Source organism: Falco punctatus, assembly GCF_963210335.1.
Source record: "Falco punctatus genome assembly, chromosome: 16".
Lineage (NCBI taxonomy): Eukaryota > Metazoa > Chordata > Aves > Falconiformes > Falconidae > Falco > Falco punctatus.
The window spans coordinates 6,569,894-6,586,308 of NC_137596.1; the positions used below are offsets into that span (position 1 = coordinate 6,569,894).

The following is a 16,415-nucleotide window of genomic DNA, read 5'->3' on the forward strand; positions in this document are numbered from 1 at the left end:
AGGGTGGTAAAACAGTTGTGTCTTGGAGCTCAGTAACAGACCAGATGATCTGTATATAGTATATATATATATATATTTTATATATATATATCTAAAAGAGTAAAAAGTACAAAGAAATCCCGGAAAGGTCTGTTCTAGAACTTAACGTGTGTTAGAAAACACAAGCGCTTGTTCATGGGAAACTCTTATCTCTCTAATTGCAGATACGGTCTCAGTGTGAGAAATATGGTTGGCTTGGGTTTTTTGGAACTGCAGAGTTGTTTAGGTTAGAAAAGACCTTTAAGATCATAGAGTCCAACTGTTAACTTAGTGCTGCCAAGCCCACCACTAATCCATGTCCCTCCATGCCACATCTACACATCCTCTGCTTTCTTTTTACTCTAGAACTCAGAACTTTCTTGAGGACTCTGGGAAATAGGTTCACTTAGGCATCTGTGTGCAGGAGCTGGGAAGGATTTCATGCTGTCCTTTGTGCCCAGCAGTAGAGCCTGATCAGGATGGGAAATTTCTTTGAATGCAAAAATATGTGCAGTAACCCTGGCGTGGATGTGGAATGTCCCAGGTTCAGATCCTCACTGGCTGAGAGGTCGTGAGGGCGATGGTGATTTACACTGCCCAAGGACTTAATCTCTAGTGCTGAGCATTTATGAAGCTTGTTGCATCATTTGTTCCTTATCAAAGCTGTGGTATGAATCAGAACTTGTTTCAGAGGTTAAAGTGGGAGGTGTAAGGAAAAAAAAAGGAAAGGTGATACACTCCTCAGGAAGTGCCTGATTAGCAAGCAGTCTTCTGCACGGGGCGATCCCCAGGAGTCTGGCCTCTGTTGCCAGCCCTGCTGCAGATTTCTTGTGTGACCTTGAGCAAAGCACTGAAGCTCATGTTGGCTGCGTCAGTCTGTGCGGCATGAGGAGGCAGATCTGGGTACCGCTTCCTTCAGCTCTGTTCCTGGCCCGGCCTTGCAGGGCTAATCTTTAGAGCAGCAGTATTCCCAAGAACAGAACAAAAACCAAAGAACCCCCAAAGCCACAAAAAACCCCACAGGACTATGTATTGATGCGGGTTTGCTGCAAAATTACTATGTCTCTGAGTTTGCAACGTACAAAGCTGACGGCACAGGCTGTCCCAGCAGGAGATGCCATCTTCTCTACCTGTATCAGACTCTTTCCTGTGCCCAAATCAGAAATGTGTCCTTCGTTTATTTTTTTAGGCCATGTTCAGTGGTGCACATAATAAATTCTGGCATTATCCAGAGAGTCTTATTAGAGCTGTCATTAAAAGCCTCTTTTGCCCTGCGTGGTACACCTACCTGGTCAGGTTGTTAAGATCTCCCTCCTACTGTGACTCACGGAGTCCTGGTAACCTTCACACCAGCCCCAGCTTCTGCTGAAAATGGGAAATTTTCTTATTTTTTTGATATTTTTTTTGAAACATTTTTCTCTCCACCCACCCACCCACCACCACCTTGTTGACTGAAGTAACACTTTTGCTTCAAACACGCTTAGAAGTGTTTGAGGACTCATTCACTGGTAAATGATTTGTAGACAGAGCAGGAGAAGTCCCGTCACACTGCGCAGCTCCTCTGCCCTCGTTCCTGGTAGCTGTCGTGTCCCTCATGCTTGTCAAGGAGATCAGCTGCCTTCTCACCGTTGGTGGAAAGCCATAGCACATCTCTGCATCCAGCAGACTTTGACTTTGGGGAAAGGCTTTGGCTTTGAGGCTTTTTAGACCTTCATTCATCCTGCTCTTTTGATGCCTAATCAAATTACCAGAATTAGGAGGCTCATTGTACTTGTCTTGCCCTGTGGTCTACTAAAAGGGAGAAGCACCTCCAGAAGGTGTTTCAGAGGTGGGTGACGTACCTCTGGAGATGCCGGTTGTTCTTCTGGTTCTGCCAAGGGATTTCAGCAGGGTGTGTTGTGATGCTGTGAAGTTTGATGACATGATTTACATAAGCTTGCTGGAACAAATCCTGCCCTTGTACTCTGTGGGCTTTGGTTCTGGATTGTTTTCTTGCTACGTTTTCATGTACAGTGTCATGCTAAGAAATAAAGATATAGAATTATAGATATATATAGAATTATATAGGGTTATAGAATTTGTAATCTGAACTAGCAAATCTCTTCAGTTAGCTCTTGTTGCCTCAAATGAGGTTCAACTTTTCATTTCCTCTGTTCTCTCTCTTGATTGATTAGGGAAGAAGTACGAGAACCTTTTCTAAGCGTGGTTGTCTTTTAAACGTTCAAACCTATGAGGCAGTGATCCATTTATTAATTTACTTATTGTGTTCTCAAAGGTAAATGTTTGTGTTTGCAGACCACAAAGCTTTCTGAAATATCAAGCCATTACTCATATATTCATACTTGTTATATTATATGGCAGGATTAAAGGGCTAATATTGACACGTTTAAAAAAAAAAAAAGCCAAACCAAAAAAAAAACCCCACACCCCACAACAACAACAAAACCCAACACCCAGGACATCTGTCAGCAGCATTGATTTACTTTCAGAAGAAAATTATTTGCTTTCAGAAGAAAATTACTTATGAGCTCAGCTCCTGTCCTGGGAATAAGACAACATCAAAGAGATGAGGGAGTGAGATAAAGCTTAGGTTCAGATTGTCAAACATAATATATCCCGTTGATTTTATATCGTTTGTATACTTTAAAAATTCTTGCAGGGCCATGTTGCTACCAGACGGAGTAGGCACAGTTCTTGGTTTTGGTTCCTCCTTAACAGGAGCATCAGGCTTATAGTAGGTATCCCTAGGTGTTTGCGGGGAGCTTAGCTGTGAGATTCCTGAACAACTGCCTTCCTCAGCCACCTGACCCTGCTCGTCTGCGTTTCTGTGGTGAGGGAACCCGTGGCAAGAGGTTGCTTTAGAGGCTGTAGGGCTTTTTGCCATTTGCAGTAGGCTTTGGGAATCCACCGCTGCCCACGGGCGGAGATGGGAGACAGGGGCAGCCTTTGTCGTGTAAAACAGGAAAAGATGGATTTGTCTGCAACTTCTTCGAGCGTTCAGGTTAAAGTCTTGCCCGCTGCTTGGCAGCTGTCAGGGGAGCTGCAGATTTCTGAATGCTGCGGCGTGTTGTTTTTCCAGCTGGTATTGTCCGATGAGGTACACATCCCACATACCTTAGTGAAGGAAAGGCCGATGCTGGGCATCGCTCTTCCACACTTGGATCATCTTGGCTGGAAGAAGAGGTAAGGCACATGCAGTCTGAGCCATCCTGGCGCTCCACTCTTACCATCCTTGCTGAGATCAGCTGCAGGGATCCACCTCGATCTGCTGCAACCCTAAACTGGCTCTTGCATGTACAGAGCCACCGACCCCGCTTAGGAGAAATGCATCTCACTGTGGGCCTGCAGAGGAGAGTTTCTGCGCTGTGCACGGCGCGGGGGTGCTCTGAAGGGCTTTGCAGCTAATTTCAGGTTATCCCTTGAACAGCTGTGTCTGGCGGTCAGACCAGGTTATAACGCTGCCTGTGAATCTTGCGGTCTCTGGCCACAGCTCCACGTAGCCACCAGGAACGTGAGAAATTGCACCCTTTCTTCGGGCAGGGATGTTCCTTGCCAAACCAAGGGTCGGGTAACTCTTACACGTAGCCTGACATAGACCTTGTTGCTTTGGTCTTATGGTGAGCGGGTCAAGGCATGACCAGAGGCAGCTGGATTTGCATCTCGTCATCCAGTGGCAAAGGCTGCAGTTAATTTTCTGAGTGTCTTAAATGTACAGCTGTCCACAGGCAGCCTCCCTGCTGTCCGTGCCGTCTGATCATCTAACAGTAGCCTGGGCTCGAGCCCTTTTTTACAGGCTATAAACTTGGATCATAATTTACAAACAGTTGTCAGAGGAAGACACAAATACAATCCTTGCTAAGTGATGTTTTTCATTTTTTTCTCTGCTTTTGTCTCTTCCTTTGGACCTCATTAGTAAAACGGTCCTTAACCAAAAAGCATTTTTTCTGTAAAATGCATGAAATGAGAAGAGCCTCACATTTGACAGAGCTTTTATGTTGCTTGGTGTGGTGTGGAATCACCAAGCTACACGCATGTGCCCCTTTATACCTTAATGTATAACTGTGAAGTTACTTTTTGGAGAATGATTCTTCGTTAACACATCAAAAGTTTATCTGGTAACAGTGTGTAAGATATGGAAATGGGTGATTATCGACCCCCAAAATAGTGCTGGCTTGCTTTATCTGTGGAAAACATGCCCTTTTTTGCAACTTCCTCATTTTAGATGTTTATTACAACAAGACTTTATCTGCCTGGTTTCGTATTTTTAAAGTATTGACATAAAGACCTTAAAAACAGTTTAATCTTGAGTGATTTCATGTTATACACACCTTTTCTAAGGACAATCACAATATACTTAAAGGTGAGATGATATGCACGTGTAGGTTCTTTTAATAGAAGCCCGTATATTTACTTTCATATATTGTGCATTCTGCTTTCATACATACATAGGACCTCGTGTGTACAAATCTCAGGCTGTGCTTCTGCTACTCTGAAGAGCACAAGTGTACACAGGCTGTGTTCTCATACTTAAAAATAAGGTCTTGTTCCTGGCAGAAACTTGCCTAAACACTTGATTTACCACGCTGTTTTCCAGTAGCTCTGTGATGTCAGAATTCAGGTAATTCCAGAAGAAAACTGTAACAGAGTACAGTTGTAAACGCTCTCTGACGTTGTCTTACGCTCTGACTCGAGCCAAACTCCAGGAACTGCTCCCAGTGTGCCTTGAGATTGCCTTGTGCTGTAAGCTTGAAGGAAATCTAAATATATGATTTGGCCCTGGCTTTCAAAGGACATAATTTGTCAGGAAGAGATTTCCTGTTGCATTACAACCATTTATCTCTGTTCTACAAATATAAGAGGTTTCTAAAATGAAGTTCCGTTAGTTTAGGGAGAAATACGATATCGCTTTTCTATCGGTGATATTAGAGTCCATAAATTCTTCCTTCTTTGGTGTAACCGAGACGCAACTGAAGCCAGTTTCAATATTCTTCCCCACTTCATCTGGCTGTATCGGGCCAAGACTCAGACTGTAGCATGCCTGCCTGTCTGTGAAGAATTAGCTGACAGATCGCCTGCTATTACTAAGCACTTCAGCAGCAGAGAGGATATTATACTCTGTGGCTGGTAGTAAACATTCCTGCAGATATGCAAAACGTGGCTAAATAATGTCCTCATGCCTGAGTACTGGGGAGGTGGGTGCTATTTTGAAGGGCAGCAATGTGAAGGCACACATTCCTTATTTCTTTCCATTCTGCTTGCTTTGGGGTTTGCTTCTCTGGTTTGTGGACAAGTCTTTGAACTAGAGGGAATATAATTAAGTATTCATCTTCATTTGAGTAATCTGGGTTTTTCCATTAAATGCAACGCTAATGGTATGCTGCAAAATGGTTCACAAAGTGGACCTAGTTTAGCATCTCTGAAAGGATGAAATTATTTTAATAGCTTCCTGGCCAAAGAACTGGCCAGGTCCTGCCCTGTTCTTTTTATGAAATTTGTGAGGGCAAACTTTGGGACCACAGCAATTCAGTGATTAAAAACTGAATGGGAAGATAAGAATGCCAGAATCCTGAAGTCACTGTGCAGCCTCCAAGAAATATTTCTCTAGGAATGAAGCTCCTAAGCCAGTATTACATGTGAAAATTCATTGTGATGGTCTGATTTTTAGAGGAAAGAATGTTAAGAGGTTTAAGAGGTTATGTTCACGCAATGGTGTGAATAGGGAAAATATAATGGTGCCATTATTCATGCCAAGAATTTATCTGAACTCCTATGGCAAGTCTTTCTTAGCCTTCCTTTGGCTTTGCAAGCTATTTTGGAAGTGCCATCTCTTCTTTAGTAGGAAGTGTTTTATTTTGATAAAAGCAAAACAGAAAAAAGGGTTTCTTTTTTAAATTAAGGACGTCCTCGTTTAATGAGGCTTGAAGTGTTTACAGGTGTTTCCTCATAAGTTCAAATTTAGTGGCCCCAGGGAGTTGAGATTCTCATAAGACAGGAGCAAACACTCAGGTTTTGTATTTTAAAAGCGTTGCGCATTTAAAGGGCCAGGCAGACATGGCATGTGGGCTGGTTCGGTCCAGCTGCGGTGCACGGGGCCAACAGTTTTGCCACCTGAAGCAGCAGAACGCTGTCTTGTGTGAAACAAGAGCATCCTTACTGCCACAGGTCAAAATCTTTCTAAAAGACCCTTGTGTTTTTTCTGCTGCGCAACCTTTTGACCTAATTTTGCTAATCTATGGTAAAAGCCCCACGGGTGGCAGGTCCCAGGTTTGATTGTTTGTTCAAATACATTTTGGTGATACCAGGTGCCTTTTTGTGCATAATATCTTCCAGAGACCGCTGCTCTTGGAGGAACTGTTTAGCATCATGAAGAACAACACAGAGCGAGGGAAAATATAGAAGTGGTTGTGGTTGGAGGATGTGATGACATCACAGGGTTCAGCGGGAACATGGGGCTTTTAAAAAGCTGAAAGAAACATCCTGACAGTCAGTTGCCACATCCCCGTAAAGGAGTCAAATACACGGTAGCTATTAAAAAGCCAAGCTATCTTCATCAAAGAGAAAAAAAAAGACTCCGTCTTGACACAGAATATGCACTGGCAAAAATGTAAGTGAGCTCTGATTTGTTTTTCATAACTGCGATAGAAGCTGAAGATTGTAATGAATAAGTAAGCATTAGCATAGCATGGGAGGCAATGCTCACCAAGAGATGCATGGCTCAAGAGAGGCAAATGATAAGGCATGATGCTAATTTTCCAGCAGGGATATTAACGCAGGGCAGCACTGCTGCTTTGTTGGCATTCATCACTATGAATCAAGTGGAAGACTATGATTCATAAAAACAATAACAGGATGCAGGTATTATATCAAAGGTTACGGTGGTTACATACCAGAAAATTTTCCTTTTTAAAAGTGAAACCTGTGAGAAATCGTATTTTTGTGCTTTTTTTGATGTGTACTTTTTTCAATTAATAAAAAAGATAAGGAACAAAGCAGTTGAAGGCAATACAGTTATGACTTTACAGGAAATCAGTTTTCTTGTTTTCAAGATAATTTCACTCCTCTTGACCAACCTTTGCTCGAATAGTTTACTGATCATAATACAGGTAGGTGGTTGCTTCTTGCAAGTTTTTCATTCTCACTGTATGGACCTGTAGATGATGCTCATTTTTGCAACTCTGCTGCCATCCTTTGTATTTCAACATGCTGTTCCATTAACCTGGAATAATACCATATACCTGAATGGAAGAGGCTAATTTCTTAAACATTTGCCAGTGACTTATCTGATATGGAACTCACATTAATCTTCTTCATATAATAGCTTGTAGGTTGTTCAGAGGTTGGTTTACTATGCATATGCCTTTCTGGGCTTATTAACATTTCAGTCTGTTCTCTCCGTTGCACGTTTCTCCTGCTTTTTTTCAGTTGAACACTTTGCAAGCTCAAATGTGTATTTGTGAAATTATATTGTAGACTGTAACGTCCTGTAGCAAGGAGCTCTGACTGCTTATTCAATCACGTTTCAATTTGTTTGACAAGTATTAAGCGGCAAGCGGGAGCACTATGGCAACACACCTTATTTCCCCATTTATCTTGTGCTTGTTTTCAGAATCAGTAGGTATATGATGTGGAGCATGCTGGAAGATGATTAGATTCAAGATTTGAATCTAATCTTCCATCTCAGAAGTCCATTAATGGTTAGTTGGTTGATTTGTTTGTTTTCCGCAATGACAAAGCAATACTAACAACCTGATGTTTTAGGCAGAACAAAATTGGTAACTGAATTGGTATTTTTTCCTTTGTGTTTTTTCTTTGACACAAGCAGGGCTTTCAAAGGTAAGCAGGAATTACAAGCCTGCGTGAGAAGAGATCAAAACCTGTATCTTGATGTCAGCCGGTCCCTGTTGATAGTTTCTAGACAAGGCAGCTTCTGGCCGATACCTGCCTGCCCCTCCGTGCCCCCTGAGCCTCTCAAGCCTGGGATCTCCTGTTACAGCAATGCTTCCTGGCTGTTTTGAAAGCCTGTATGAGATGTAATAACTGCCTTGATTTCACTGCTGTTGCTGAGGGACACCTTTTCATGCCGGTCAGATGAAGCAGCCAGTGGAGTGGGCCAGACTTCTGACTCGTGGGCAGGTTGCCAGAGCAGCCTGGCATCGCATTTACCAAGGCACAGGAAGGGCTGAGGTGACATTGCTGTAGGTGGCTGCCTGGCTGAGCCTGTGCTTACTGTTGGCATTTGCTGTCTTCGTCATTGCACGGTCAGGGTTCCTTTTTCTGACATGGAACTGGTACCTTATTAACCCTGCTTTTCTGTACCGTTACAGTAATGGATTATGTGCTTTAGCTTTGAAGGCAGACACGAAGAGCATTCTGATGGCTGGGATGCAGGCAGCTTGGGTGCAATTGCTCTTCTGGAGACCCCCCTGTGTGACTGTAGGTAGATTGCTCAGGTCAGTCCAGGTATTCAGGTGCCAGGTCCCAAAGGTTTCGGTGGAAGTTAGACTTCTCAGTTTCTCTGTGAGTCTCCATTTGCTGTCTCTGGTGCACCTATATTTCCTGTTAGTGTGACCAGCTGCGGCCTCAAGTTTCCTGCACCATCTGGTGCAAACCACCTGTGACCACATGGATGTTCCAGTGCCATCTGGCTTGCTCTAAAGTATAAATTGGTGCAGTGGCAGTATGGATGACCAGGGAACTTGGTGTGTGCTTGCTTAAGCCCTAGGCTAATGCGAGGGCATAAAAGCCCTGCTCTGCTCCCTACTTAGAAAATTGGAGGAGCTTTCCTCTGCCATGCAGTTTCAGTACAATTAAGACCAAAATGAGTTACTTGGGTATTCTGGCAAAAAGGCATCCTGGATAGATGGGCAATAAGTCTGTGGGGAGCTTCTGAGGAGTGGCTGAAGCTTTTCCCCAAGTACGGCACAAAGCATCCCATATTCAGCGTAGAAAGAGATCGCTCTGATCCTGGCAAGAGCACCTGTTTGGTTTTGCACAGCTGTGGTGCTGTGCTGCCAGCCAGGTAAAGCAGACCTCGGCTGACACCTGCCCATGCACTCCCTGGGATGGATGTCAGGGTCTGACAGTTCACACCCTGCAGGTAAATCGCTTCCCTGCGGTCCAAGCTGCTGTACTTCGGACTAACCAGGCTAGAGAGGCATACCACCAGGTACCGGGGTAAAAGTACATGTAAAAGAGACCTTTATCCTGCTTGGGATCTGTCTGAGACAGCAAAGATGCTGCAATAACTGAGCCAGAAGGAAGATAAAGGGAAGCACAAGCTGAAGCGCCAGTGAAAGTCAGCTGGAGTCAGGCATTTAATTTTGGAAGCGTCTTTGCAAATTTCACAGTATAGTCCTGATCTCTGGAGGAGGCTGTATTAAAAACCAAGACAATTACTGAGTCCAGCTTCACATGCTTAAACAGCAGGATGAGTCGGGAATATGGGGATATAAGGGGGTTATGCACCATTACGTTGCCAGAGGCACCAAGGGCGTGCTGGATGCTAAGGCATTCCTGCCTTCCTGGTACCGCGTTCATTCCCCAGCCAAAGAAGCTGCATTTGCAATTCCAGTCAAGTGGAGTGCCAGCCCGAAAGCAAAGGCAGAGGCAGAAATTTTTGTTCAATCTGTACCTGTGTGGAAGGAGGCTACATAGAAGTCCTGGCAACCTCTTCCATCAGGATGCCTTGACTTGCATTAAAATTGCTTTTTAGCAAAACAGGAGGTTTCAAAAGGAACGGTATAGTTCCCATACGTTTTCCCAAAACAACAACAACAAAAAAAAAAACCCACCAAAGAATAAAAAATTCTTCCTAACTGAAAGCCCAAGAATGACCCAAGAACTCATTTAAATAGGTGTGACCTCAGCAGAGGGCATTTCTCATGGGCACCTTCTGAAGGGCAGTTTCCTCTTTCCCCAGGGAACCCTTCTGTAGAAAGCCCTTGCAGGAACGGAAGGAAAACTAAGAGCCTGCGCTGGGCAGAGGCTCTTGTCCTCCAGGGAGTCTCGCATGGCTGGCCCTGCGCGCTGGAAATGGTTCCCGCAGGGTCACGGCACAGTGCACTTCTTTGCAGGAGTGGGGCCCAGAGCTTCCGCTCAGCAAAACCCCAGCGAGCGTCTCAGCCTGAAAGCATCCCCTCCCACGGCAGGAGCGAAGTGACTGGTCGGGGCTTCCCAGCTTTTAGCAGGATTCTGCTGAATGGAAGCAACCCGGCCGCCCTCCAGGGATGGGAGATTCCTGCTGGGCACCACCCGCGACGTTCCTCTTACGTGTCTTTATGCAGATAGTTACCTCATGTTGAAAACAATGAACATCCCCCTTATGAAAATGGTTTATCTTATGAGAGGGTATGCAAGCAGGTAGAAATTCTGCAAGTTTCACACTGAGGTGATGTTTTTAAAAACGCTTCGGGCACTCGGCTCCTGTTGCAGTCCGATGGGCAGGCATCCCACTCTTCGAGCTGTTCCGCTGGCTGCTTGGATTCCCATGCAACTGAGAAGTGTGAGTTTGCACCTTTGAAAACCTCTTCCCAAAGGCTTGTGAAGTGCACAGAACCTTTTCTGCCCACAACAGATGTGGGCTCTATGCAGCCTTTCTGAAAGTATCAGATAATGAGACCGAGAGGTGAAACTGCAATGTGCTGCACCTTGTGAGTTTTAATTTTGGTAAAACCCCACTGGGAAAGAGGGATAGTATGAAAGTTGAGCCCATCCATGCTTTACAAAGCAGGTGTCAGGGTCTACGAATGACCACACAAGCAATTAAATGGAAAGCCTGCATTACTAAAATGGAAAGAGTATTATGGGCTGGGAGGAATTAGGACATGCGGGTGAGACTTATGGTTAAGACACTTTCTGTCTATCTCAGCTTCCCCTTTGTAATAGGAGTTCTCTTGTTCTGAAACAGATAATTTTTAGTAGCCCTTACAGCTGTATGTCCAGTGCATCCAACTTTCGTTTGGCACTTGGAAGCTCAGGGGTTTTTGGTTTTTTTCTTGTTTGCGTGTTTGGTTTTGTTAGAGTAATCAAAGCAGAATGGATTATTAGCCAGTCTTTCATGCTGTTTCCCAAGTGTCTTCAGATCTCCCCTTGATTTTGTTTCTATCCAGATGGAAAAATAGAAAGTTAATATTTTGTTTGCCAATTTGCAACACCTTCCGTCAGAACAGAATGTGGAGTGTGCACAGTGCTCTCCTGGCTGCCCCTCACGTAGATCATCCCGAGGTGTGATGGAGACCTTTTTTAAAAGGACAATAGCCAAAACCATACCGTAGCCCCAAGAACGGTGCACGCAGGGTACAAGGGCACATGGATCTGCCAGAATCCAAGGCTGATTTGTTTCCTGGCAGTCTCCCAACTGCAGGTAAACACCTAAAAATAAAGATACTGTGCATAATTCTGAAATATACTACTGTCCAACTAATATGTTTTACTGACTTTGGTAATTAGAGTGCTATGTAAGAGAGCAGAAGGAGACCTAGTCAAATGCTGTACCGAGTTGTTAGTAAGCAAGTGAAATATTTAGTGTATTGATGTAATTATGCTCAGAACCCTCCTAAGTTCATTTCCTTATGCTGAGCAATGAACCATCACTCAGCCCTTTTGCTCATGCTCTGAGTTGTTCTGTTTATTGTAGAGCAGATTCTATGCCCAGATGTTTGCTTAGTACTTCGCATTTTACGAAATCTTTATTGAAATACCCACCCGCAGTGTGACAAAAAGTATAGAAAATAATACCAGAAATGCTGGTAACACTTCAAAGGAGATTTGGGATGTGTGAGATGCACAAGTGCTGCATGTTCAGTCCTTCAAATGCACCTTGACATGCAAATCTGGGGCCTTGAGGCATACCGTTGCAGATGGAAAGGCTATTGAAGCAAGCAATAGCCAAATGGAATGTGGATAAACATTTTCTGAGTTGTCTCATGATCTTTTGGGCAACGCTGTACACGTGACGTTGTGTCTGATCGCAGTATGGCAGGTTATTAATTCTCACGGCCAGGCGGAGGATGCATTACTCAGGTCTGTATTAGCCAGTTTGGGCCAGGGACCAGCGACCCGGTTCTCACTGGGCACCCAAGCCTGTTACCACCAACGCAGCTCGCTCAGATGGATCTTGGTAGAAATAACTCATTTTTCGTTTCCAAGGGCATGAGTTGCAGATGGGTTGCTTCAGAGTGTTTCGCTTTTGACAGATCAGTCGGATCAGTCAAAAAAGCGGCACAGCCTGGAGGATGCTGAGGGCTAGGGATGAAGTTGGAACGAGGAGCCTTTCTCCTGAGTGACTCCCTGTCGTGTTACATCTGGGATCTTGGACAGTTAAATGGATTTCAGTGCTTTGTTTCCCTGCCCTGCACTTACCACAAAGCAGAGACAAAGAAAGATCACTCTGGTGTTTTTTCACTCTTAGTAACATATTGAGGGAAACTGTGCAATAAGCCAGCAAATAAGGACAGGAATCATCATCTCTGGCCGTGAACAGGGAAACCTCATTCTGCAATGCACTTCAAGCCTCTCAGCTGGATGGCTGTGCTGGAGGGAGCACAGAGACCTCAATAAATGTTACACCATTTACCACCTGGTGTAAATGGGTACTGGTGGTGCGGTCAGAGCCGAAGCATCCCGGCTCTGGCTGTTCCCATGGGAATAGCTGCGGCTGGGTTGCCTGTCCAGCACCACCTAAATACTCCTGTGAGGACTGGCGGGTTGTGGTCCTAAGAGCAGTACAAACACAAGAAAGCCAAAAGGAGTAAGGGCAGTTTTTCTCCTGGTTGTATAGATTTGTAATGTTCTGAGTTTTGAAGGGGGATCTGCCCACCTAAGGAGTGCGGATCCTCCTTCGCAGGCATTTCTAAAACCACTGAAAAGTGCTTTTGACAGTTGTATTAAAGCACTTATCTTTGGACAGCCAAATAGTTTTGGAGATCTACCAAATGGGTGACCCCTCAACTTTGTGCAGGGTTCCTGGCAGAGCTGAGGATTGGCTTAGATCGCTTTGTCTTTCCTTGCTGGTCCCCTGCTACGAACGGTGAGGTAGGCTGGGTGTAAATACAAGGGGACCTGGTTCAATCATCCCCAGGCAAAGGATTGCCTGCCTAGCTGTTAAGAGCTACATTTCATCAAAGTGCGATCCATGATGTACTGTGGAATGTTATCAATATCACAAAAGCAGCTGGTTTAGTTCTGATGTCAGCTCTGATCACATAATCCATTTTCTATAGCAGCAACATACCCAAAATAATATTACTGGCTTTAATACTTTTACAAAAATATTTTTGGAAGGGTTCTGTATCTGAAGTCAATGTAAAATACAGACAAATCATGATGAAATGTTTAGTTCCTTGCAAAATGGGCACTGATATCTCATCGTAAAGAGGTTTTGATTAGAGTCTAAGCATCCAAGTTGGGTATGCAAAGCCAAGCCACATTTTTCTTTTTGTTAGCCAAAGTTCAATGTGTACAATAAAAATGTCAGCAGCTGCCTAATGTAAATTGGACTTCAATATCCAAGCCAGAAACTCACTAGTTCATTAATTGAAATCTAAATTATTTTTTTGTTATTCAGGAGTTACTGTTTGCTTTTTGGTGTTACTACAAAGAAGAAAAAGGTTTGTACTTGTTTCTTTTCAATTTTTTATTATCCTGGAGGTGAAAGAAAAGAGAAAAATATTTACACTGTTAATGCTGATCAATTGATAAGCTTATCACATGTTGGTGTGTGAGCAAAGAAACAGTAAATCTTTTGAAGCAGTGACAAGTGTGTCGTTTGCTGTTGCAGGCAGGTAGTCAGGCAGACCCTGACAGATTAGCTGTGAATTTCAAACTGAATATTGCCCGATGGGAAATCGTTCTGACTTGTTTGAAAGGATGAAGGTTTAAACTGATCTGCAGGTCATGTGTCTGTGAAGGCCAGTGGTGCTAATAAGAAGTTTAGTGATCTGAAACTTGTCACGCTTCAATACTTGCAGTCTTCCAACAGCTGTTTTGCCATTATCTTCCCTCCAATTTCAGCAATGGTTAAATAAAAACGTAGAGGAAGATGTGTTTTGAAGTTGCTTGGTTCACATGTTTGGCAGTGTCTTGGAATGCTTTCCCTGTCTGATCTTTTACTTCAGCCAGCATTTCATGGATGTTATTAAGAAGCGGGTATCTTTAAAAAAAACCTGTATGTGTATAGATACTGTACTGGCAAAAATCTGGGGATGACGAGTATCACGCCAAAATGGGATGCTGTTGACTGCTGCACGGGGTGCTGCGGACATCTCTCAGTTAGGTGAGCACAAACAACGGAAGGCCAGGGGTTTTAAGATTTCCACCCAACACATTAGCCTGCTTAGTGTCTTGCTGGCTTTGGGCGAGGGGTCTTGCGAAGCACATGCCCGAAGCTCTGGGTTGGAGCTGCGCCCCAAATGCAGAGAGCAAGATCCCCCTTGGCCATGTGCAGCACAACTTGGACTCACTCGGCAGGAAAATGTATATTTTTTCCGAGGTGCAAACTAATTGGCAGAGGGGTAACCAGCGCAGAGGGTTGAGTGTGTTGACCCTAACAACAACAGTGATGGAGTTTGTCAAATCTTCATCCAGAGTCCGCTGAGAGTGGCAACCTTCAGCCTTGTCTGTGCCCTTTGGGTGCATCTCAGGCTGAGATGCAGAGCGGTCTGGAGCCAAACATCACTGTGGGCTGTCTTCTGTTGTCACTTGGTACTCGGAGCTAGTGGGGCTGCTGCATTTGGTACCTTTCCATTAGCTGTTGTGTTATCCAGCCACTTTGAAAGATTACTCAGAAGTCTTCGAGGCTAGTGCTAGGCTTTTGTCGGCATTCCACAAATACAGTAGGTGATAACATTGATGAAAGGAACCTGAGCATATACACACCCCATGGATTTGTCAGGCAGCCTGACAAAAGCATTGCAATGAGCTAAAATGTATTTAGATGTAGAAACCATTGCAGAGCTTTCTGCTGGTTGGATTAGATTCCTTCTTTCTTGACTTCTGATGCTTCACGCTGCTCCAACTTCAGCGAGCAGTTGCAAGTCGAGATCCGGTGCCTATGGAAGAGCAGCATATGGCTGTTCTGTGGTCCTTGGGTCGTATGAGACAAGGTAGAACACAGCGGGCACTTGACGACTGGAGCACACAAACACTGCTCTTCCTTTTTATCTGAATGGAATATGAGCATTTGCAGCTCATGACTTAAATAAAATGTAATTGAAACTTGGCCCAAGGCAGGCTTCATAGTTTATGAAGACAGCTTTGGTATAAGGAGTTGGGGGCTACCAAATCCAGGTACTTCCTTTACAAGGATATTTTAATTGTCATTATTTCTCAAAATGCTTTTATTTTTAAACGATCGTATTTCTTTGGTTTATGAGGAGTTGTACTGTCAAGCCAAAAGTCATTTTGCTGTGGTTCATCTCTAATGCTCAGACCTGGTACACACTTGAACAGTGGAAAAGCAGCTGCGCTAACATTATTTTTATTTCTGGAGGTCAGCTTGGGGGAACCGAAATATGTTCTGCAGACTTGGGGGGTTTTTTCTTTTTTTTTCTTTTTCTTCTTTTTTTTTTTTTTTTTTTTTTTTGGTTACTCTGCTTACACCGGAAACTCTGAATAGGTATATTTGTCAGCTTTTACTGTAAATTTCTTCTTTCCCATCCCCCAAACCTGGAGCCAGAAACTGCCATCCTTCCCCACCCCAATTCTGCAAGGAGGCCCTTTGAAATCGGTGAGACGACTCAGGGATAAGATCCTGCACCAGAGGAATGGTTCTGTGATCAGGAGATCTACAGCGGAGCTTTGGTTTCTCATGTAGCATGAAGAACAGCCCCAGGGTCTGAATCTGAAGAGCTTTTCAGTGAAGTGCAAATAAACAATTTCCAAACGTAAATAAACTCCCTATAAGCCCAAGAAAGCACTTTTATGATGGTCTTTTTTCAGACCTCCTGTCTAGTATTCAGCTCCTTTTCAGAGCTCCCAGTACAGCTCATACCACAGCACTTTCTAGCACTGCCTGTTTTTGGTTTTTTTTATCTGTTTGCGCCCAGATGAATTAATACCAATTAAATTTAAAAAGCAAAATGTGAACTGCATTGAAAGCCCTTGCAAACGCTTGCATGCAGAATTAAAGTGACCTTAATTCTCTTTGTTAACTGCATTTCCAAAGCCGCAGGATTCATGAGAATGCAAGTAACCCAATGTAAAATCCCAGAAAGAATGTCCACAGAAAGCAAAGGTAGATCAGGCAAAGGCTGAAAAATCATCTTTCCTTCAGCTACTACTTTAAAGTATTTTCCCAATATGCATAAAGGTAACAAAGATGACAGTTCAATGCATAAATGTAGTGTATAAATACCACAATATTTATAATGGTCAATCAAGATTTCATGATTAAATGGTAT

General features: G+C 43.8%; 1 protein-coding gene across 2 annotated transcripts in view; it reads left to right on the forward strand.

The window, feature by feature from the left end:
* Positions 1-2,135: 2,135 nt before the first annotated feature.
* POU2AF1 (POU class 2 homeobox associating factor 1) overlaps positions 2,136-16,415 on the forward strand; it is a 33,837-nt gene continuing 19,557 nt past the window's right edge. The window contains exon 1 of one of the 2 annotated variants that reach the window (XM_080366879.1): positions 2,136-6,622. In XM_080366879.1, the coding sequence (XP_080223005.1) occupies positions 6,607-6,622 (16 nt within the window). In that variant the 5' untranslated portion in view covers positions 2,136-6,606. The remainder of the gene's footprint in view (positions 6,623-16,415) is intronic. The other variant, XM_080366880.1, reaches the window with a different exon arrangement.